This window comes from Thamnophis sirtalis, unplaced genomic scaffold (genome assembly GCF_051295495.1).
Source record: "Thamnophis sirtalis isolate CommonGarterSnake01/CBP01778 unplaced genomic scaffold, rThaSir2_p1.2 scaffold_15, whole genome shotgun sequence".
NCBI classification, from domain to species: Eukaryota; Metazoa; Chordata; class Lepidosauria; order Squamata; family Natricidae; genus Thamnophis; species Thamnophis sirtalis.
Window position 1 is genome coordinate 33,183,319 of NW_028261395.1, and position 20,322 is coordinate 33,203,640.

At 43.2% G+C, this 20,322-nt stretch overlaps 1 protein-coding gene across 2 annotated transcripts in view; it reads left to right on the plus strand.

Moving 5' to 3' along the window:
- The window catches only part of TET1 (tet methylcytosine dioxygenase 1), a 103,400-nt gene that overhangs the window by 36,406 nt on the left and 46,672 nt on the right, over positions 1–20,322 (plus strand). For both annotated transcript variants that reach the window (XM_087702231.1, XM_087702230.1), the window contains exons 4-5: positions 8,241–10,758; positions 17,173–17,263. In XM_087702231.1, coding sequence (XP_087558357.1) covers positions 8,241–10,758; positions 17,173–17,263 — 2,609 coding nt within the window. The remainder of the gene's footprint in view (positions 1–8,240; positions 10,759–17,172; positions 17,264–20,322) is intronic.

The window sequence follows — 20,322 nt, forward strand, 5'->3', positions numbered from 1 at the left end:
AGTTCCATAAGATCTCTCAATTTGCTTGTTCATTAAACCCCTCCCCCCCAAAAAAACCCTATAGTTTCAATTGTAGATTTACCTTTATATTTTTTCTGAACGAATATATATTTGGTTCCAACATTTTCTAGCTTTATTACATGTCCATCAAAAATGAAAAAAATGTACCTTCAGATTAGAGGTTCACCGACAAAAGGGCGCCCGACGAAACCGCAGCGACAAAACCGCGAGTTCTAAACCGCGCCGATGAATGAGCGTAGAAGCGCACCAACAACAGCGTGCTGACAGAAGCGTGCTCTGACCCTGACCCTGACCCTAACCCTTACCTTAACTTAAATCGTGCTTCTGTTGGTGCGCTGTTGTCGGCACGTTGATGAGGTCGTGGTTTTCACGCCACAGTTTTGTCGGTGTGCTTTTGTCATGCGCGCATTTCTTGGGTCAAGAGATTAGATATGTTTCCAACAAATACTTGAAATTCCATTACACATTTTTGACAGTACCTGATGTCAGATACCAGCGATACATAATTTTATAAAAGTAATTTTAAGATTAAAGTTCAAAGTAAATTTCAATCCTTCCATATATTTTCCCATTGATCCAACAAGATGTTATATCCAAAATAAGATTTTTATCTTATTATATACTTTAACTTATTCACAGTTTCCGTTTTCAGTAAAAATGTATAGCTTGGCAATAATTTGAGCATCATTTGTACACAATTCCATACCACGCTCTTACCAAGTTCAAAATCATAATTCTTGTCAAGTTTAATCTTTCTATTAGCTAGACGTAGGAGAACCGATGACATATGTAACCTTCTGATTCCAGATGTTCTCTTGTTTTTAATTTAAATTCTCCAGAGAAAGACAGTACATCCACATAAGTTAACCAATTTTGTTTAACTACCATTTCTCTTCTAAAAATGCTTCCTGGGGTGATAACCATAAAAGTATGTTAGGAAAAAAATCTTGTTTTATATCTATTTCAAAGTCTAAATAGGTCACATGTAATAAAATGATTTTTAAAATCTACATTCTTAACCTTTTCATGCCATAAATAACATTGCCATCCAAATTTTAAGCATGTCCTTCCAATTCTAATACCCCCCCCTATTTTACAAAGTCACTAATTCTTTCATCTACACTAAACAACAAACTGCAAAGTACAATTTCAAATATGGTAATCCTTGCCTTCCTCTTTATTTAGCATCTTGCAATAATTTATATTTAATTCTATGTTTCTTTTCTTGCCAAACAAATTTGGGGAAAAAATCCTGCATGCCCTATTTTGAGGTCTATAAATATAAGCAATATAAAAGCCAAAGCCAGAACTGTTTAAATAAATGCTGGGATATTCTTACTCTAATTTTCTTCTTGTATTAATGGCATTTTAAAGTATGGGATATGCATATATAAACAGAAATGGAGCAATCAAATAATTACTAATTGTATTCAGGACATACTATTTGTGAAATTTAATTTATGGGAAAGAGAGTGCTGGCAAGGGCAAAAATAAAATAAAAATAAGATGTTTTTTTCTTCCTTGCATTTTCCAACAAGTGCATAATCCACTTTTTCCAGATCAGTTGAGTATTGCTGCATTGGTTGTAACAACAGGCTTGTTTCCCAAGCCTATGTCATGGGTTGGAAGAGAGTGACTCGCCTAAAGACACCCAGCTGGTTGTCATGTCGAAGGTCGGACTAGAACTCACAGTCTCCTGGTTTCTATCCTGGTGCCTTAACCACTAGACCAAACTGTTTCTCAAGGGTGAAAATAAGAATAATTTCTTTAAATGAGTATATGCTAAAGCTTATTTTCAGTAGAATATGGGAACAAGGTAATTGTGGCAGAAGAATCACATAACAGGATATTTTTTTTGGTGAGAAATAAGGAGGTAGACTTTAAGTAATCTCATTAAAAATAAATGCCCACTGCAAGTGTTTTCTGTAAAATTCCAGGCATACATAATTTTGCATTCACTTCTATCTAGTTCTACTGGTATTAAGAGAGTTAGCTTTCTAGTTTGGACTTCACCTCTCTTATGTTAGCTGTTATAGAATTTGGATACAGATTTTGATGAAATGTTCTCATCTCTCTTTTAATTACCATTAATATCACTGGCAGGCGTAATAAATAATTTGGAAGGTATTTGGAGGTATTTAAACCTCTACCTTTACTGTTGTCTTCTGTGAATGGACAATGCATGTTCATTTGAAAATTCAGAAGATATTTATCTGCTGAAGAAAGTAGACACAAGTAAAAGCTGTTAAGCATACAAACAATTGTATATTGAAAGTTGTTAATCATCAAAGTGAGATTGAGTTGTACATGTTGTACATGAAGCTTTCTATCTAGCTGTTCTAAATCCATCTGTCTAAATGTGTTGACCAAGCTGTTTGAGAATTATTAAATCCATCACATGTAGAGGGCACTAATATGACCAACAATGTTTTTTATAATACAGACCAGGCAGCTGTTGCATGTAAAATGAATACTTATAATTTTTTACCTGACTACAGCCTTGTCTGGTTTATGCATTGGGCCAATTTTCACAGAATAGGAAACCAGGATTGTTTAGAATTATAGCTTGTTTGTCTTCTTTCTTGCAAATCTTGTTTCACTTGCAGAAGCTATTCAGGTTAGACCTGAGAGAATATTAATGTTAGAATTGAATGACTCACTTAACAGCATTGTTGTTATGCTCAAATAGAAGTCTACTAGAAATTGAAGTCAATCACTAGACTATATGTCAGCCTCTGCTTCGCTTGCTTGCTTTCGGCTGCCATGGAAACGGGGAGGTAGGACATGCAATAATTAGTACAGGAGGATTTGTCCAACAGAGTTTTGTTCTCATCACCGTCTGTGCATGCTGATGGCTGATGTTTGGACCTGGTCAAGGCCAACCGTCCTGCATACCAACCTTATGATGCAACTTGGAGATGCAACCCACATGACACCTAAGGGAGATGCAGATTGGTCAATGGGGTGGGGGTTGTTGGAGGGAGGGGGCTGGGCAAAAGTTTGATATGTATGATTTCGTGCTTTTCTGCCCCAACCTTGCTTTACTTCGCTGCTATTTCTTCGTAACCAGTAAAAGTACTTTTAATTCCACAACCATTGGACTGAGAGGTTTCTTTCTTGGTTACTGAGGGAGGCATGCTTGACATTAAGCAAGGTCTCTCTTCACGCTCATCCTGGAGCTAACACCTTCTGAGGGGAGTGCTATAAACACCCAAGCCTCCAAAGAAATGTCCAACCCAGGCAGTGACCAGGTGGACAAATGGCTGGCTGTAGGAGACTCATGCCCTTTGGAGACGGAGCGTATTGCGGAACTGAATTTGGAGGAAAGATCTGTTTGCCCTAGGTGATTGTTGGAAGTGGGGCAGAAATATGAGCCTGAGGAAATTCCTGCCGGAGTTACACCAGCTGACGCCGGTGACCTGCAGCTGCCTGGCAGGAAGCCGAAAAGGAGGATCTCATGATGTCCCACGTTATGAAAGTCTTCCAAGAGGCCTGGGAGAAGAGTCGTTTTCGTGAGGGCCGGGCTGAGAAGGAAGCTGTTTTTCCTGATCAAGAAGAGAAACGTGAGGACCTGTCTCACTCTGGGGGGGCCCTGGGGGCAGACAGTGGAGCTGATCAGGATGGGAGAGCTCCAACAGCAGCAGCAGCAGCAGCAGCCGCACGAGCCCCTCCAAGGGGGAAGGGGCACCCTGCAGACTCGGAATAGCAAAAGTTCCTCCTCTTGGTGTGAAATTTGGAGGTGACCCCAGGGAACTAGGAATTTTTCCTGCTCCAGGTCTGGAATTTCATGCAACAGTTTGGAGAAGATCTCCCCAATGAAGAAGCCAAGGTGAGAGTGATGACTATGGCATTGGAAAATAAGGCGGCAGCCTGGATGGTCGCTTTGCATAATGATGACTCCCCCCTGCTGAAAAATTACAATGCGTTTAAGGCCGTCCTGAGGAAACGCTTCGATGACCCGCTAGCCGAGCATAAGGCAAGAACCAAAATGAAAACTTACTCAGGGCAGAAGTCTGGTAGCTGATTACATTCAAGAGTTTCGTGAGGAAGGAGGAGCTGACGTCGCAACGACATGACGTGTGATCTTGGAGCTCCAAGATCGCAATCGATACTTTTGCCACTGGACGGTCCTTTTGGACATAAACCGTCCCAAAGAGATGGTGACAGGGAAGAGTACGTCCTGCTGATCTCAAGGACACCGCAAAGTCCCTGATTGATCCAGGAGAATCTCTTTTTGCCGGCGACAAGTGCAGCCATTGAAGCTCCTGAAGTTGGGACAGCTCCGGAACGGGAGGAAAACGGAAAGAGAAAGTGTGTCCATCTGGTGAGGAAATCTTACTCCCCCCCCCAAAAAAAATTTAAAGGTAAATTAAATTTGAAAACAAGAGAAAAAGCGAAATTAAGCTACATTAGACAGTGTGTTATCCTTTTTTTAAAAAAAATTTCTTTTACGGATGGACCTTTTGCAAATGTTTCCTATTCTTTAAATTGAATGGATTAGTTTTTCTTTTTCTACTTTTTATATTCTTTTTTTTATACCTATGGATTAAAATCTTTTTCCTTATTTTTATAATGCTGGATTGGATGGTTTTGTGTTTTTTTTGCTCCATTTAAGAATTTAAAGCCTGGAATATAGAGAAGATATAAAGGAATACAAAGAGGGCTGTAATAACAGAGGGAAAGGAACACTGCCACCTGGAGGCTTGGAAATATTGTCTTTTCTTTTTTCTCTTTGATCATTTGACTTTGCATTTCAAGGTTCCTCAGCTTGTTTACAGAGAGTGATAGTAAGAAGAGCATGGGTTGTTTGTACAGGTGCTCTTCAGGAGCTTTATTGGCAGCTGGAGTGGAGTGAAAACAAAGCCTTGTCTTGAAAGATTATAAATGAACTTGCTTTAAATTTAATAAAAAGTTTTGAATGCCAGAGTGGCAGTGTTTACAAGTTGGAAGAATGGTGCAACATGAAAAAGAAACCTTAACGTTGCAAAAGATTATGTTTGAAATTCAAAAATTATTAGAAGTAACAGAGAAAATTGAAGAGAGAGTAGGGAGGCCTACTACAGAGTCAGAATCAAAGAAGGGGGTGAGTGGAAAACTGCTTTCAATTGCCCTTTGGGATGCTTCCAATTCAGGGTACTCCCGTTTGGTCTGCAGAAGGCGCCAGCAGTTTTCATGTAATTAATAAATGAAGTTTTGCATGAGCACCTGTACAAGGGTGGGTTAGTCTATCTCGACGACATCCTTATCTACACGGAAATATGTGAAGAACACATGACTTTGGTCCGCTCAGTCCTCACTCCGAGCCTCTGAACTTTATGAACTCCCACTGCCACGTCACTGGCATCAGCCTGTACCACGAATGGCGCATCCATATCAGGGTGTTTCACAACTGGTTCTGCTGCAAAGAACAGGTTTAATTTCTCGAAAGTGGCTTGAAACTCCATAGTCCAGTTCAAAGGCTTCCCGGCTGAGGTTTTGCTTCTCCTTTTGATTTTAGAAGATTTGTAATGGGCAGAGCGATGCTAGCAAACGAGAGAATAAATTGACGATAAAAATGTGCAAATCCTAGAAAACTTTGCAATTGCTTGCAGGTGCGAGGAGGCGCCCAATCAGTAATGACCTGGACTTTTGCCAGGTCCATCTCGATGCCTTTGTGGGAGATACGGTATCCCAGGTAATCGATCTTCTCCTGATGAAATTCACATTTAGACAATTTGGCATAAAGCTGGGCCCGAAGTATGTAGGACCGTTCCCCATTGTGAAAATCATAAATCCTGTACCGGTAAAATTGGAGTTGCCAAAGACCCTTAGAAGAATTTATCCTGTGTTTCATGTGAACCTGTTAAAACCGGAACACACTTCTTCTTTTCGTCCTCCTCAACCTTCACCTCTGGTCCCTCTTCTTATTGAGGGAGAACAACATTTTGAGGTTAAAGAAATCTTGGACTCCAGAAAACATAGGGGTCGCATTCAGTATTTAGTATTCTGGAAACATTTCCCCCCTTCTCAGGTGGAATGGGTTGACAAATCTCATGTTAGAGCTCCCAGACTTTTATGGTAATTCTACTCTAGTTATCCTGATAAACCTTTATTTAATATATTCTTGTTTTGTATTGTTTGTTTTCCTTTTCTCTTTTTCTGCAGGGATGATATCTCTCTTGAAGGAGGGCCGGATGTCAACCTCTGCTTCGCTTGCTTGTTTTTGGCTGCCATGGAAACGAGGGGGAGGGCATGGTATTTGGGGTGGGAATAAGGACAGGAGGATTTGTCAAACAGGGAGTTTTGTTCTCACCATCGTCTGTGCATGCTGATGGCTGATGTTTGGACCTGGTCAAGGCCAACCGTCCTGCATATTAACCTGATGATGCTACTTGGAGATGCAACCCACATGACAACTAAGGGAGATGCAGATTGGGCAATGGGGTGGGGGTTGTTGGAGGGAGGGGGCTGGGCAAAAGTTTGATATGTATGATTTCGTGCTTTTCTGCCTCAACCTTGCTTTACTTCGCTGCTATCTCTTTGTAACCAGTAAAAGTACTTTTAATTCCACAACTATTGGATTGAGAGGTTTCTTTCTTGGTTACTGAGGGAGGCATGCTTGACACTATAGTACTTTGATGGGGCTAAACACATAGTCTTATTTAAGAGAACTGGTATGGTTTCAATGATTTTTAACCTGAGTTGCATTAGGAATTAGAGCTGAATCTAGGGCCATCTGCACAATAGTTTTGATTCTTGACTGTCCTACTATATACACATGTCTGTATTGTTGGTCTTCTTGTTGGCTTTCATTCATAGAGTTGGCATGCTGCGACCCAAATTAGCCTCAGACGTTTCAGTTACTTTTATGTTGATGGTGCTCAAACCCAGAGTGCTTGCAAAATAACCTACTTTAATAATCTGCAGAAATTATACACTCACAACACCCTCTTTTTCCTAGCAGACCGTGATAAGAAACAAACCTTGAATTGCTGTGAGGCAGTTCTATGAATTACATTTTAATATATAGAAATTTTATTCTGTTTTACACACAAACACACACACATGGCAAGCTAGACTTTCCTTCTCCTGTTGTGGTTTTGAGGGCACAAAATGGAAAACCAAAAGAAACTTTCTGTAAACCAATATTTTAAAGTTGCGAGGTCATTATCAGTTTATGAAATGGCATTCTTTCCAAGGTTGACAGTCATGCTTGCGTTACTTATAGTTGCAGCTTAACATGGTGAGAATAATACATCCAGTTCATTCTGACAAACAACTCATTTGGGGCAGCTGTAATTCTATAATTTTGTTGTGTACTCAGAGTAAATGCCAGTTGTCTGGCTTTGAATTTTAAAGCTAGAGAAAACACATAATTTCCATTCCTGTTCATGGATGTCTTCTCATTTTGTAGTCTGGTCTAATATTACAAATAGTTTTGTTCTGTGGCCACCTTACTAGAAGCATGATAATAGACAGTGTGTCAAAGATGACTTTTGTCTTTCTTTGAAGCATCATTCAGAGTTTTTCTTTCCATAACTGGCAAAAGTAGCAAACAAAAATAAAAGCCAAAGCTTCAAACTTCCAATTACTAACTCATTGGTTCAATTCAAAAGATTTATTCTTCCTTCTGAAAATATTTCTGCCATGTTTTCTATTTGTACGAAGTACAAGTATTCCATCACATTTTTTGCATTTTCTGATACCGACTTGATGTCTCAGAATTGTTTTACTCAGATTGTGGACTACCAGGCTAATCTAAGATGCACATTTAGCTGAGCATTTTCCATGAGAAAAGAAAATAAGATAAGCGTATATTAATTAAATAATTAATTAAGTCATATCCTACTTTTGCATTTTTTAAATAAATAACTTAAAGTGATTAGAATTCAGGGTCTCCCAGTTTCTAACCCGGTGCCTTAAATACTAACTAGACCAAACATCTCCTTTATTTGAAATTGTTGTTATTGTAGTGTCTCTTTTTAAATACAAAACAAACACATCCTTGGTAATCAATATTGTGGTTGCTTTTTGTATGGCCTATTGATTTTAGCGTAAATTACTTAGGAGGAAACAGTTGGTACCTTGTTCTAGAATCTGATCTTGGGTAGCACTTGCTTTGAAAAGCATCTAGTCAGATAGTCATTGCAAACTTTCATATGATATTGCTATTTTTGCCAATGCTTATGAAATCCCATGGTGAACAGCATTTGCTAAAATGTATTTGTACTGTTTTGCAGGGAGATCTAAAAAGCAAACTAGTAAATGGCTGCAGAGCAGAGCTTGTGGAATATGTTGCATATGGCCATGGTGAAAAATACAAGTTGAAAACAAACTACTCACTGCCCTGGGAAGATGTGCAGACAAATGAAAAAGGAAGTATGGCCGGCTTAGAAACAGAGAAGTGGGTGCCGAATGAAAATCCATCACTTAATATCCATGTGAATGGAGAGCTCTGTAACGCTGAAACCAGGAATGAGAACTTAACACATTTTGAAAAGGATGCAAAACTCGTTTATTCTTCCAGCATAATAGATGAGGCCCCCAAGTTATTTGCACATACAGCTAGAAATGGCATTAAAATCTTACCGCATTCACCAGCAGAATGTGACACATCATTGAAATCAGATGTGAGCACACTGAAAAAAGCAGATGTGAACACTACTGCAAAGCTGGCCAACAGCTGCAATCACAGTAACTCCAGTGCCTCCTGGGGTGAAGCGGCTCAGCTGAACAGCATCTACCCTTTGGCAACTGGAACATATGGTGCTATTCCAGAAGAGAAGGACTATGTTGTAGGCCACCAGACAGAAAACCCAAACGCAAATCAGGAAGCCGAAAATTCACTATTGCAAACCATTTCACTTTTACATTTGCAGGACAAGCCACCCTGTACTCCTGTGCTTGAAAGGGGTGCTTGTCTTGATGATGGTGCTTCAGATATTCCTAGTAAGGATTCCCAACCTGAAGATTTGCAACTTCAGTCAACTTTTTTATCTCTGATTAAAAACAGAAATTTAACTGTGGAACAGGTGGTAGCTATTGAGGCATTAACACGTTTGTCCGAGGTCCCTTTAGGCCATTCTTCACCAGCTAAACCAGAAGGTTTAGAGCAGCAAGCGTCGCATTTGCTGAACAGTTACAAAAAGGATAACCCGTGTCCCTTAAAATCATCTGCACTGAAAGTAATAAAAGGGACTTGCCCACAAAAAGACCCACAGCTTCTTTCTCATCCTTCCTCCCAGAGGAGAATCAACCATAAGAGTCTGTTCTACAAGGCTCAAGGTGCTATTTCTGAGTTCCCCAGTAAATGTCCATCTAACTTACTGCGTAGGTTGCATTGCACCTCAAAAGACACCAGACCTTTCTCTGCTTTAGCGTCTGGTGGAAATTCAGGTATTGCTACCAAGAAATGTCCTCTTCATCATAAAACTGCTCTTGGGCCATGTTCCAAAACCTCAAGTACCGCCAGACAGTGGTGGAACAAAGGAGAGATGCTTGGCAAATGGGAGGGAAAGGCTGTTCACAACCTGAATTTAAAAAGCAGTTCTGTATTTAAGGGTGGTATTCACAGCCAAGATGAAGAAGAGGTAGCCACCCAGTTAACTCAACTCGCAGCAATAATTGAATCGAGCAGAACAAGCCCCAATCCGAAGATGACGACAACCCTTCTTGGTCGATTACCACCTGATATGCAATCAAAAAATAAGCAGGATCAGTGCCTATTGCAGAAGAAACAATCGGTATTTGGGAGGAACAATTACACCTCCTCGTTAGTCAAGCAAAGGCAGCCACCTCGGAAGAATGAGAAATCAGTACCGAGGGCCAAAAGATTGAAGAAGAAACCTCAAGTAGTACCAGACCAACCAAGTCAGCTACAGCAAGAATGCCAGTATAGTGAATTGCAGGACATACAGAAAAAACCTAAACTGCGCAGACTTGGGCGCATTGCATCACAAGATGCCAAGCTGTCAGCCTTGGGGAAAAAATCTTCCAAAACCAAAGGACCGAAGGCGCGGAATCGGAGTGCTTTGTCATCCCAGCAAAAACCAGCTGTATTATTTCTTCCGAAAACTCAGATAATATTCCATCGGCCTTTACCGGCTTCAATACAAGGCAAAATAAGAAATAAGCCATTAGGCTGTGAAATGGTGCCAGAGCCCCTCAAGACAATAGGCTTTAGCGATGCACAAGGTGCCAGCAGCCTGAGTGGGGTCACGGGGGCTCTTCAACGTGGAGCCCCGCTTTCTAGTAATCTGCTGACTGTTCCTCAGTTAAAAACAGACTTTTGCATAAAACAAGGAAGTGAAAACGGGCAGATGTTTACAGAAAAAGACAAGAATTCTCAGGTACAACAAACCATGAATATCCCTCAGCTGAATCCTTTTCCTCAGATCTTCAGTCAAAGAGCTGATGGTGACATCTGCGAGGAAAGCCAAGCTAAATCACAAGGTGCTGTGGAACAAAAGGATCAAAATCTGCAACTGATCCTCTGTAACGGTGATGATGGCTTGCCAGGGGATACCATGCACACTCTTAGAAATGTGGAGCATGTAAGTGAAGCTACATTTCCAACATTAAGAACTTTAGAGACTGAAAAGCAACAGGGTACTGGGAACTTAAGATGTTCTCCAACAAAGAATACACTCAGTAGTTTTCTTGAATCTCCCTTGACATTCTTAGATACCCCTACAAAGAATTTAATTGATACACCTTCAAAGAAAGGACAGAGTAATTTTCCAACCTGTGACTGTGTGGGTAAGTGTCCTGTGGTTTATTTTTGCATGGTTGAATTTTGAAATCTTTTCTGTCTTTCTGTATGGATCATGTTGCCTTGTCAGGTAATGAAACGTCTGCAAGCAAAAAGCTCAGAGCACCAAGAACTCCAGAGTTCAACCCTGAGCTACAGATATTCTCTTTTATTAAAATCTTTCTTTTCCTCAGAATTCCCCAGAAACTTCCAAATATTTACACATGCTGTAATTCATGAGTTCTCCTAGGCGCTGCTTGGAGTGTCCAAACATGGGTTAACTTCAGCTTGCTGCCCAAGGACTGAATTCAAATCTTTGTGTAGCCATGCCTCCTGTTCCCACAGAGGCTCAGTTTTAAAAACTCAGTCACCCTAAAAGGATGCAGTTGGGGAGTTCCAGTCCTTGAACAGCAATTTGGACTCTCCAAATAGTTAGTGTAGCCTTTTTTCTTATTTTTGTGTTTAGCACATAGTGTTAGGATTCTTTAAAAATTCACTGGATAAAGATTCACGCCTAATTGAAGTGCGGAACAGGTACTCGGAGCACGGCTGCCTTCCACGACCACCTCAGTTGAGGCACCACTGGGAGGCTCGTCACCGGCTGCTGGCGAGCTCTGAGGGCAGGTAGGCAGGTAGAGACCTCTCTGAGTTTGCTGCCGGTGCTCTAAATTTACTGAGCTCTCAGAACTGCCGGCAGCTCCCCGGTGCGCTCCGTAGCTTGCGGTGGCCATTTTGGCCAGAAAAAAAAAGTGGCACACTTTATTCTCAAGCAGTTTGCTTTGCCGCCACCTGGTTTCCACTGCAGATCGCCGCTGGGAGGGCTTCTTAATTTGGGATCTCGCTCTGGATTTCCAGGCAGGTCTTCCCCTCCCCAGGAAGACTATGGAGAGCGGCTGCAAGGAGTTTGGCTTTCTCGGGCCATTCCTTGCTTTATCACTGCGCAGATCTGAAGCACCTTGGGACTTCCATTTTGGCGCCAAAATATTGCTGACTGTTACTGATCCCGGCAAGGCCCCGTTTTTCTCAGAACTTGGACTGAATTAAAGAGGCATACTTCCAGAACTATTACATTATTGGGATTATCACATCTAAAGCTCTGACTGAGAAAGAAGTGTGCCATAGCCAACAGGAACGTGTCTGAAGCCAGGGATTGAGCTGAACCTCCTGCTAACAAAACGCAGCAGGCCCAACCCTGCTGCTAAGGGGGACAGTGCAGGCTGCCCTTCAAAAGGGAAACAGCCCCAAGCCAAGAAAGTCTCAAAAGCTACAGAAAGGTTGGCTGAAAGGGGACAGAAGGCCCTGGAGAGAGAGTTTCCAAAGGCAGTTAGTACCCAGGCACAAACTCTACAAGCCAGGAAACCACCTCCACCACCAGTTTCTACAGACATTCCCTTAGTGGAGACACCACAGGAGGGCTCTCCATCTCTGGCAGACGAAGGGGATTTTGGATTTTCTCCCAACCCTTCCAGGGCTTCCCCCAGGTCTCCTATTTCCTCTCTGGAGGAGGTAAACATGGAAGAGGCTTGTTCTCTAATGGGGGAGGAGGCTCCTCCCACTAGCCCTAATTCTGGGGAGGCTCCTGAGCTATCCCAAGCAATGCAGGAGGTGGTGCAATGGGCAATATCACAGGAGATTGCTAATGGCATCCAACAACTGGGTTTATCCTTGCCCCTCCTGAGCAAAGCCAAAGCCAGAGGGCAGAACACTGGAATTCTCCCGCAACCCTCTGGGGCCTCCCCTCCTGCTTCCTCAGCGGTCAGCGAGGTGTCTGATGAGGAGGAGGGTTGACAGGATGCCCCTGATCTGTTGGAGGATGAGAATCCGCCCCCCCAACGCCCCCGCATTATCTGGCTTATTTAAGCCTACAATGTTCAAGGCCATTCTGATCAAGGCTAGGGCTTCGTCCATTCAAATGGGACTTCCCACACAATCTGATAAGAATACCACTGATCAGGGTAACAAGGAGACTATAGGACCGGGGGATCCAGGCACAGGCCTCTAAGGAAATCACTCCTCAGGAGTTGGTTCCAGCGCCACAGCTGTTCCTGGATATCATCCAGTGACAATGGGTTCAACCCAGGTCATTAGCCAATCCTAGTGGGGTGGATGAGAAGCTCTACTCTGTAGAGACCGCCATGGAGGAGCTCTTAAAGCTTCCACAAGTGGATGATCCCATAGTGGCGCTGACCTCCAACTCGGCCCTCCCAGCTGACCTGCTAGAGGGTCTGAAAGCGGAAGACAAAAAGATGGAGAAGGCCCATTATAAAACTCACATGGCCACTGAGTGGGCCATTAAAGCCTCCTCCTCCTCTGCCTACTTCAACAGGACAGCACTATTTTGGCTTTGCAAACTGTTAGCCTACCTCCCTGCTGGGGATACTAGGTCACGCCAAGAGATGAATAAGATCATTGCAGCGGTTGAGTACTCGGCCGACGCTTCACTTAACGGCACCAAATTTTCATCAAGGGCTATGCTTCAAATGTGACCACCCGCCGCTTGCTGTGGCTACGCCACTGGCAGGCAGACATGAAGGCTAAGTGGAAGTTGGCCTCGGCACCCTTCAAGGATGGCAAGCTATTTGGGGAGGTCTTGGACTCTGTCCTGATTGAGTCCAAGGACAAATGGAAGATTTTACTGGCGATCACCAAGAAACCGGACTGCAAAGGTCGGCCCTATTTTTGTAGGCAGTCCTTTCGGAACAATGACTCCCCTTCCACCTCGGGGAGCTTTGCCAGGTCCTATTCCCAATCACAGGACTGCACCCAGGATAGGGCGTCCTTCAGGGACAGACCCAGGCAGCAGGTCCTTTCAAGGGGGGTTCTCCAACCGCTCCTTTCGCAGATCCAAGTGACCGTCATCGGTCCCCTTCCATCGGGGGTCGGCTACAGCTTTACGCTGACCAGTGGGAGGAGAAAACAACGGACACTTGAGTACTGAACACCATTCGTCATGGTCTCACCTTAGACTTCCTATCCCTTCCTCCTTGGTCCTTCATTTGTTGCCCCATCCCAAAGTCGGCCCACAAGCGACAAATGATGCAGGCGGAAATCCAGCATCTACTGGACATAGCGGCCATAGAGCAGGTACCCCCCGGGGTCAGGAAGGTGGGGGATTCTACTCGATTCTCTTTCTGGTTTCCAAAGCTTTGGGAGGGGTGAGAGCCATTTTGGACCTCAAGAAACTCAGAGTGCTTGGTCATAACAACAGACGCCAGTTTATATGGCTGGAACGCTCACCTACAGACTCACGTGACACAGGGCAGGTGGTCACAGATGGAGCTCGCCCACAACATAAACTGGCTGGAGCTCAGAGCCGCCAGACTTGCCCTGCGCCACTCTCAATTCATCAAGGGCCGTCATGTCCTCATTCTGATGGACACCATCGCCACCAAGGCTTACGTTAATCATCAAGGCGGCACTCAATTGACGGCCCTGATGTCGGAGGCAGAAGCGTTGGGGCATTGGGCAGAATGCCACCTCGAGTCCTTGAGGGTGGATCACATCTGCGGGGAGAACAATGTGACGGCGGACTGGCTGAGCAGAACGACTATCAGCAACTCGGAGTGGCAGCTTCATCCATCTCTGTTCCACCAGCTGACGCAGAGGTTCAGTCTCCCGGTTCTAGACTATTTGCCAATCCCGAGAATGCTCAGCTCCCCCAGTTTATTTCAAGGTTCCAATGCCCTGACGCGGAAAGGACATATGCTCTTCGATGCCACTGGCCCCCGGGACTGCTGTACGCGTTTCCGCCCCTCCCACTGATACCTCAGGTGATCAGGAAGATCCTACTGGAGGGGGCCAAGATATTGCTCGTGGCTCCGCACTGGCCACGGAGGTCCTGGTTCGCCGACCTTGTCAGTCTGTTGATGACTGAGCATTGGCGCATTCCTCAGGAGCAGATCTCCCTCTACCAGGGGGCCATTCCTCACCCGGGCCCTCGATGGCTTCAATTGGCCGTGTGGCACTTGAGCGGGAGTTCCTAAGGCAGGACAGCTTCTCTGACAGAGTCATCTGCACTATCCAGGCATCCAGGAGACCTTCCAATGTGCAGATATATGACGCGACATGGACCAGTTTCTCTTCCTGGTGTCACTTCCATCAAATCATCGCCACAGCTGTGACAATTCCGCAAATTCTGGATTTTTTACGGGACAGTTTGGACAAGGGTCTTGCCCCCAACACACTTCGGAGGCAGACTGCAGCCTTAGCCACCATCTTGTCTAGAGACGATTCTCAACCGCTCAGCAGACACCCAAGGGTTTGCTGCTTCCTGAAGGGGGCTACCAACTTATACCCCCCAGACAGTGCACCGTTACTCGACTTGGGACTTGTCAATTGTCTTGCAGACCCTAACATCACCGCCATTCGAACCTATTCGCTCAGCTAGTCTATGACATTTCTCGCTCAAAACTGCCTTCCTCATAGCCATTACCTCTGCACGCAGAATCTCAGAGCTGGCTGTGCTCTCCGTTAGGGAGGATTTTTGTATCATACATTCGGACTGGGTCTTTCTGAGATTGGACCCGGCCTTTTTACCAAAAATTAACAGCTTATTCCACAGAACGCAGGAGGTGATCCTCCCCAACTTTTGCCCGCACCCTAGCCATCCCAGGGAGCGGGTCTGGCACAAGCTGGATATGCACCACGTTGTGCGGGTGTACAGAAAGAGGACGGCCTCCTTTCGCAAGTTGGAATCGTTCTTTGTTTCGTTCCAACCTACTTCAGTGGGCAGGAAGGTGTCATCTTCCACCATAGGTCGCTGGCTGCATGCATGCATAAAGTTGACATACGAACAACAAGCCAGGCCTGTTCCTCCTCGTATAACAGCACACTCCACGAGGTCTCCTGGGCCACTCGAGCACCCATTGAGGAGATCTGTCAGGCGGCCACTTGGTCCTTGCTGTCTCCGTTCATTCGAAACTACAGACAGGACACCTTTGCCTCGGCTGAGGCTTCGTTTGGAAGGCGGGTCTTACAACGGGTCCTTGTGGCCCCTGTTAACCGGGACGTTCCTTCTTCCCACCCTGGGACTATATAGCTTGGGTATGTCCCGTGCTTGGACACTCCAAGCAGCGCCTAGGAGAATGACCGTTGGCTTACCTGAATGGTCGTTCTCTAGGTGCTGCGGGAGTGTCCAACCCCACCCTGGGGTTTTTTCTTGGATGGATGCAGGACCTTGCACCATAAGATATGGACTTTTCCATACAGCAACCGTTGGATCGGATACCTTTGTTTTTAAAATTCAGCCTCTGTGGGGAACAGGAGGCATAGCTACACAAAGATTTGAACTCAGTCCTTGGGCAGCAAACTGAAGTTAACCCATGCTTGGACACTCCCGCAGCGCCTAGAGAACGACCATTCAGGTAAGCCAATGGTCATTTTAATCCATAACAAGAAGATCCTCTACATTTATCCAGATTCTTTGCAGATACCTCCTTGACTAGCTGGATTTCTTGAATTTTCTTCAAATGTAAAACCTATTAATGTTGAGCTTTTATCAATTTGTGAAATCAGAGCTAATAAAATTCCCAACTATCTATCTTTCTTTTCCACAGCTTACAAGGAAAGGAATTGTTTTACCGGTATTTTGTTCAGAATTATGCAGGAATTGTGACTAATAGCATTTATGAATGATGAAGTTAAGCTTAATCCATATTGGCCAACATATTGAATTCCAGTGGCAACATAATACTCTATAATGTCTATTTTTTTTAATGTGAAAGGAAGGATCCAAACTATTTAACAAATTCAACCACCTGCAGAATTTACTTATATGGCAGTATTACTAATTTTAGATTAATAACCTTCGTTGATAGTGTTAGTACCATCTCTCTTTGTTCATATTGAAGTGTGACTCAGTTGCTAATCCCATTCCGGCATTTCAGTGCCAAAATTATATAATAATGAGTTTATCTAATAGAAGTGTTTTACAGATAGTCCTTGACTTATGACCACAATCGTTGCTAAGTGATGCGTTCATTAAGTGAGTCACATCCAATTTTATGGCCTTTTCGCTGCCTTTATTAAGCAAATTGCCACAGTTGTTGAGTGAATTGCACAGTCATCAAGTGAATTTGGTTCCATCCCATTGACTGGGCTTGTCAGGAGCCCCCTCAGAAGGTCACAAGACAGGACGCTGCAACTGCCATAAACACACGCATATTGGCAAGTGCCTGAATTTTGACTACATGACCGCAGGGATGTGGCAGCGGTGATAAATCTGAGGACCAGTCATAAGTAACTTTTCCCAGCATTATTATAATTCCAAACGAATGGTTATAAGTCGAAGACTGCTTGTTTATTGCTAACAGAATAGTTAACCTGAGTCAAATGAGGCTCAGTTTAATTTAAGGAATTTAAGTAGTGTTTCTGAATGTCCATGCAATATTTTTAACAGCTATTTAAAACTTTTTTTTTTGCAGAACAAATTATAGAGAAGGATGAGGGTCCATATTATACACACCTTGGAACGGGCCCAAATATTGCTGCAGTCAGAGAAATAATGGAGGACAGGTGAGGAAATAAATGTTAATACTAATAAATCAAAATCAATTTTACACATGGGTGGTGATAGTAGTTGTAGTATATCTAGTGTGTTCTTGTTATGCTTTGGTGGGCTTTGTTATGCTGGTTCTGAACAATAACCCTTGCATATGAACTATACTATATATTAGAACACTTACTCATAGCAAGTACGAGTCTGTTTTAGAAAATGAGCTTGAATATTCTCATTTGCCTTTAAGTGGTTGTTAGCATTGGGTATTGGGTAGAAAGTCACGATACACTTTATGGAGATGTGGAGAAATTCATCTCTTTCATGTTAATTCTAAGCGGTGTAATCAAGTTGCTAAGGGTAATTGAAGACTGAACTATGGGAGAATTTCATGGGGGAAATTCAGATATGATTCATGCAACAAGCTGTTCAAATTATAATCTAGGTACTCAGCCTTTGTTTTGCACTTAGTGCTATAATTGTAGCACAGCACCTAGGCCTGGTGTGTACCGTGTTTCCCCCAAAATAATTATTTTCTTTTGACCCCTGAAATAAGCGCTTGGCCTTATTTTCGGGGAGGTCTTATTATTTTTGAGGTGCAGGAGGCAGCGAGCGTGGTCACCTCATGGCTACTGCTGTGTTGCAATATTTTTGGGAAGGGCTTATTTTCAGGAGAGGGCTTATTTAAGACCATGTGATCAGAAGCCCAATTGGGCTTATTATATGGGGAGGTCTTATTTTCAGGGAATCAGGGTACCTACAGGCTTACATTCCTACAGGATGTTGGCTACCAAAATCTTTCCCCCCTCCCCCGTTTTCCTATCACAAGCCTTGTATTTATTTTGTCTACTCAGTACTCTGCTTTTGCACTAATGAGAGAAGTTATGGAATTCCTAGAGCTCTCACTTGGCCCCCTTCCCCAAATTCACATTGCCATCCTTTAATATATTGAAATATGTTAAGCTGTGGTGACGCAATGGTTAGAATGCAGTATTGCAGGCTGACTCTGACCTTAACCAGGAATTCAATCCTGACCTGCTCAAGGTTGACTCAGCCTTCCATTCTTCTGAGGTCAGTAAAATGAGGACCCTGATTGTTGGGGGCAATACGCTGACTCTGTAAACACTTACAGAGAGGGCTGTGAAGCAGTATATAAGTCTAAATGTTATAACTATTGCTATCTCTCATTCAACTAGATTGCTTCAAGTGTCATAGGGTGGATTTGGAGGTTGTTGTTCTTATACTTATTCCTTCTTGGTTTTACTAGAATAAATATCAAATAATCAAAACCAGTTTTTAATGCATGTACCCATTATTATTCAGTAACATCAATGCTTTGTATGACAAATTGTTGAAATTTGTATCCATGCAGGTGTATACCACCCAGAATTGTTAAGTTAACATCACTTAAATCAACAAGCACGATGAACAAGCATGAATTCTTGAATTTTGAGGATGTGTGCTGGCTGGGAGACATTCACCAATCCCATATTTCCTTTGTGCATTAGATATGTTTTGTAAAGATAGACCTTTATCTAAATTCCAAAAATCTTCAACTTGTTTTCTACAATTTTGTTCCTTCCAGAGGAGTTAATTGCTATAATTCCAATATATTCAGAGACTAGCAATTGAGGGAGATTGATTTAACCTTTAAAGTTGCTTTAAAGATTGATTTAAAATTGATTAGACAACCTGGGAAATAATTGGGTCACCATTTCAGAGATATTTGAATACCTAATATCTAAGCAGAAAAACAAATGATCAGGAACAGGCAAAAAAGCATGGAGAGTGGGAACAACCGCTAACTTCCTACCAACTTTCCCAGAGACTTAACTTTCCTTGTAGAAAGCTGGCAGGAAGCATTGGAAATAATTATTTGACTATGGCCAGGGGTGGGATTCAGCCGGTTTGGACTGGTTTGGACAAACTAGATGTTAATTTTACATCTGGTTTGCCAAACTGGTAGTTGCAAGGACTAAATGGCCCTGCTCACTCCTCCCCTCTCAGTCTCCACGTGGCCTGTTCATCATGCCAGGAAAGTGCAAGGCCCACATGGAGGCTCTGGGAGGGCAAAAAATGGGTCTTCTGAAAATGGGCCTGTTTCCAGCCTCCAGAGCCTGTGGGAGGCCATTTTTGCCCTCCTGGAGGCTCAAGAAAAGCTTCCAGAGCCTGGGGAGGGCGAAAATGCACCCCTGGTGCAGGAGGCTGAGTAGACCACACCTACCCAGCAACTGGGTAGAGAACCGGTACCCCTGACTATGGCTGACTATGGCAACACTGAAGTGGCCACAACTTTGCTAGATTTCAGTACCTCAGGGTCATGATTCTAAATTTTGGGCACATTCTATAAGTCAGAGTTCCCCAACCTTTTCAACTTTGCAGACAGGTGGAGGTGGAGGGGATGGTTCCACATGAGCGGTTGGCAAACATGCAGACTTGCCTGCTGTTCGTGTGAATGGGGACGCATGTGCGGCTTGCCCATTGCTTTCACAGCCTGGTTCCAAAAGGCTTAAGGCCTGGTGGTGGGCCACGGCCCAGGGATTGGGGACCCCTTCTCTAAATGAGGCTTTTGAGATAGGTTCATTCAAATATTGTTGCCCTAGGATGCACCGTTTCGTACAATTGAAGGTTACAAACAATCAGACACAAAAGATTTAGTAGTGTACAGACAGTGCTCTCCTTACAAATAGGTTCTGTGCTGAACATCTGTTTGTAAGTCTATTTTGTCCAAAGTTCGTGTTTTGTGAACATAAAGTAACCTTTTCCTGGATTCTGGGACCTTCTACGTTGGGAGTTGTGGATAAGTTTGTTTGTATTGGTCAAAGTTTGTAACTCAAAAGTTTATAAGTAGGCTATAGATAAAGTCATCCTGGATTCGTTCAGTATTTTGTTACCGTATTATTCAATTTGAGGCCTCTGGAAACTGGTGAAATCTCAAATCAGGAGGAAATTTTAGATAATTTGACTGACATTGCACTACTACAAGACACTTTCTTGTGAGACGTGCTTAAATTAATACACTTAATATGAACAGAGCAAGTGATATGAAAACTGTAACTTAAGCTGTCAACATCATAAA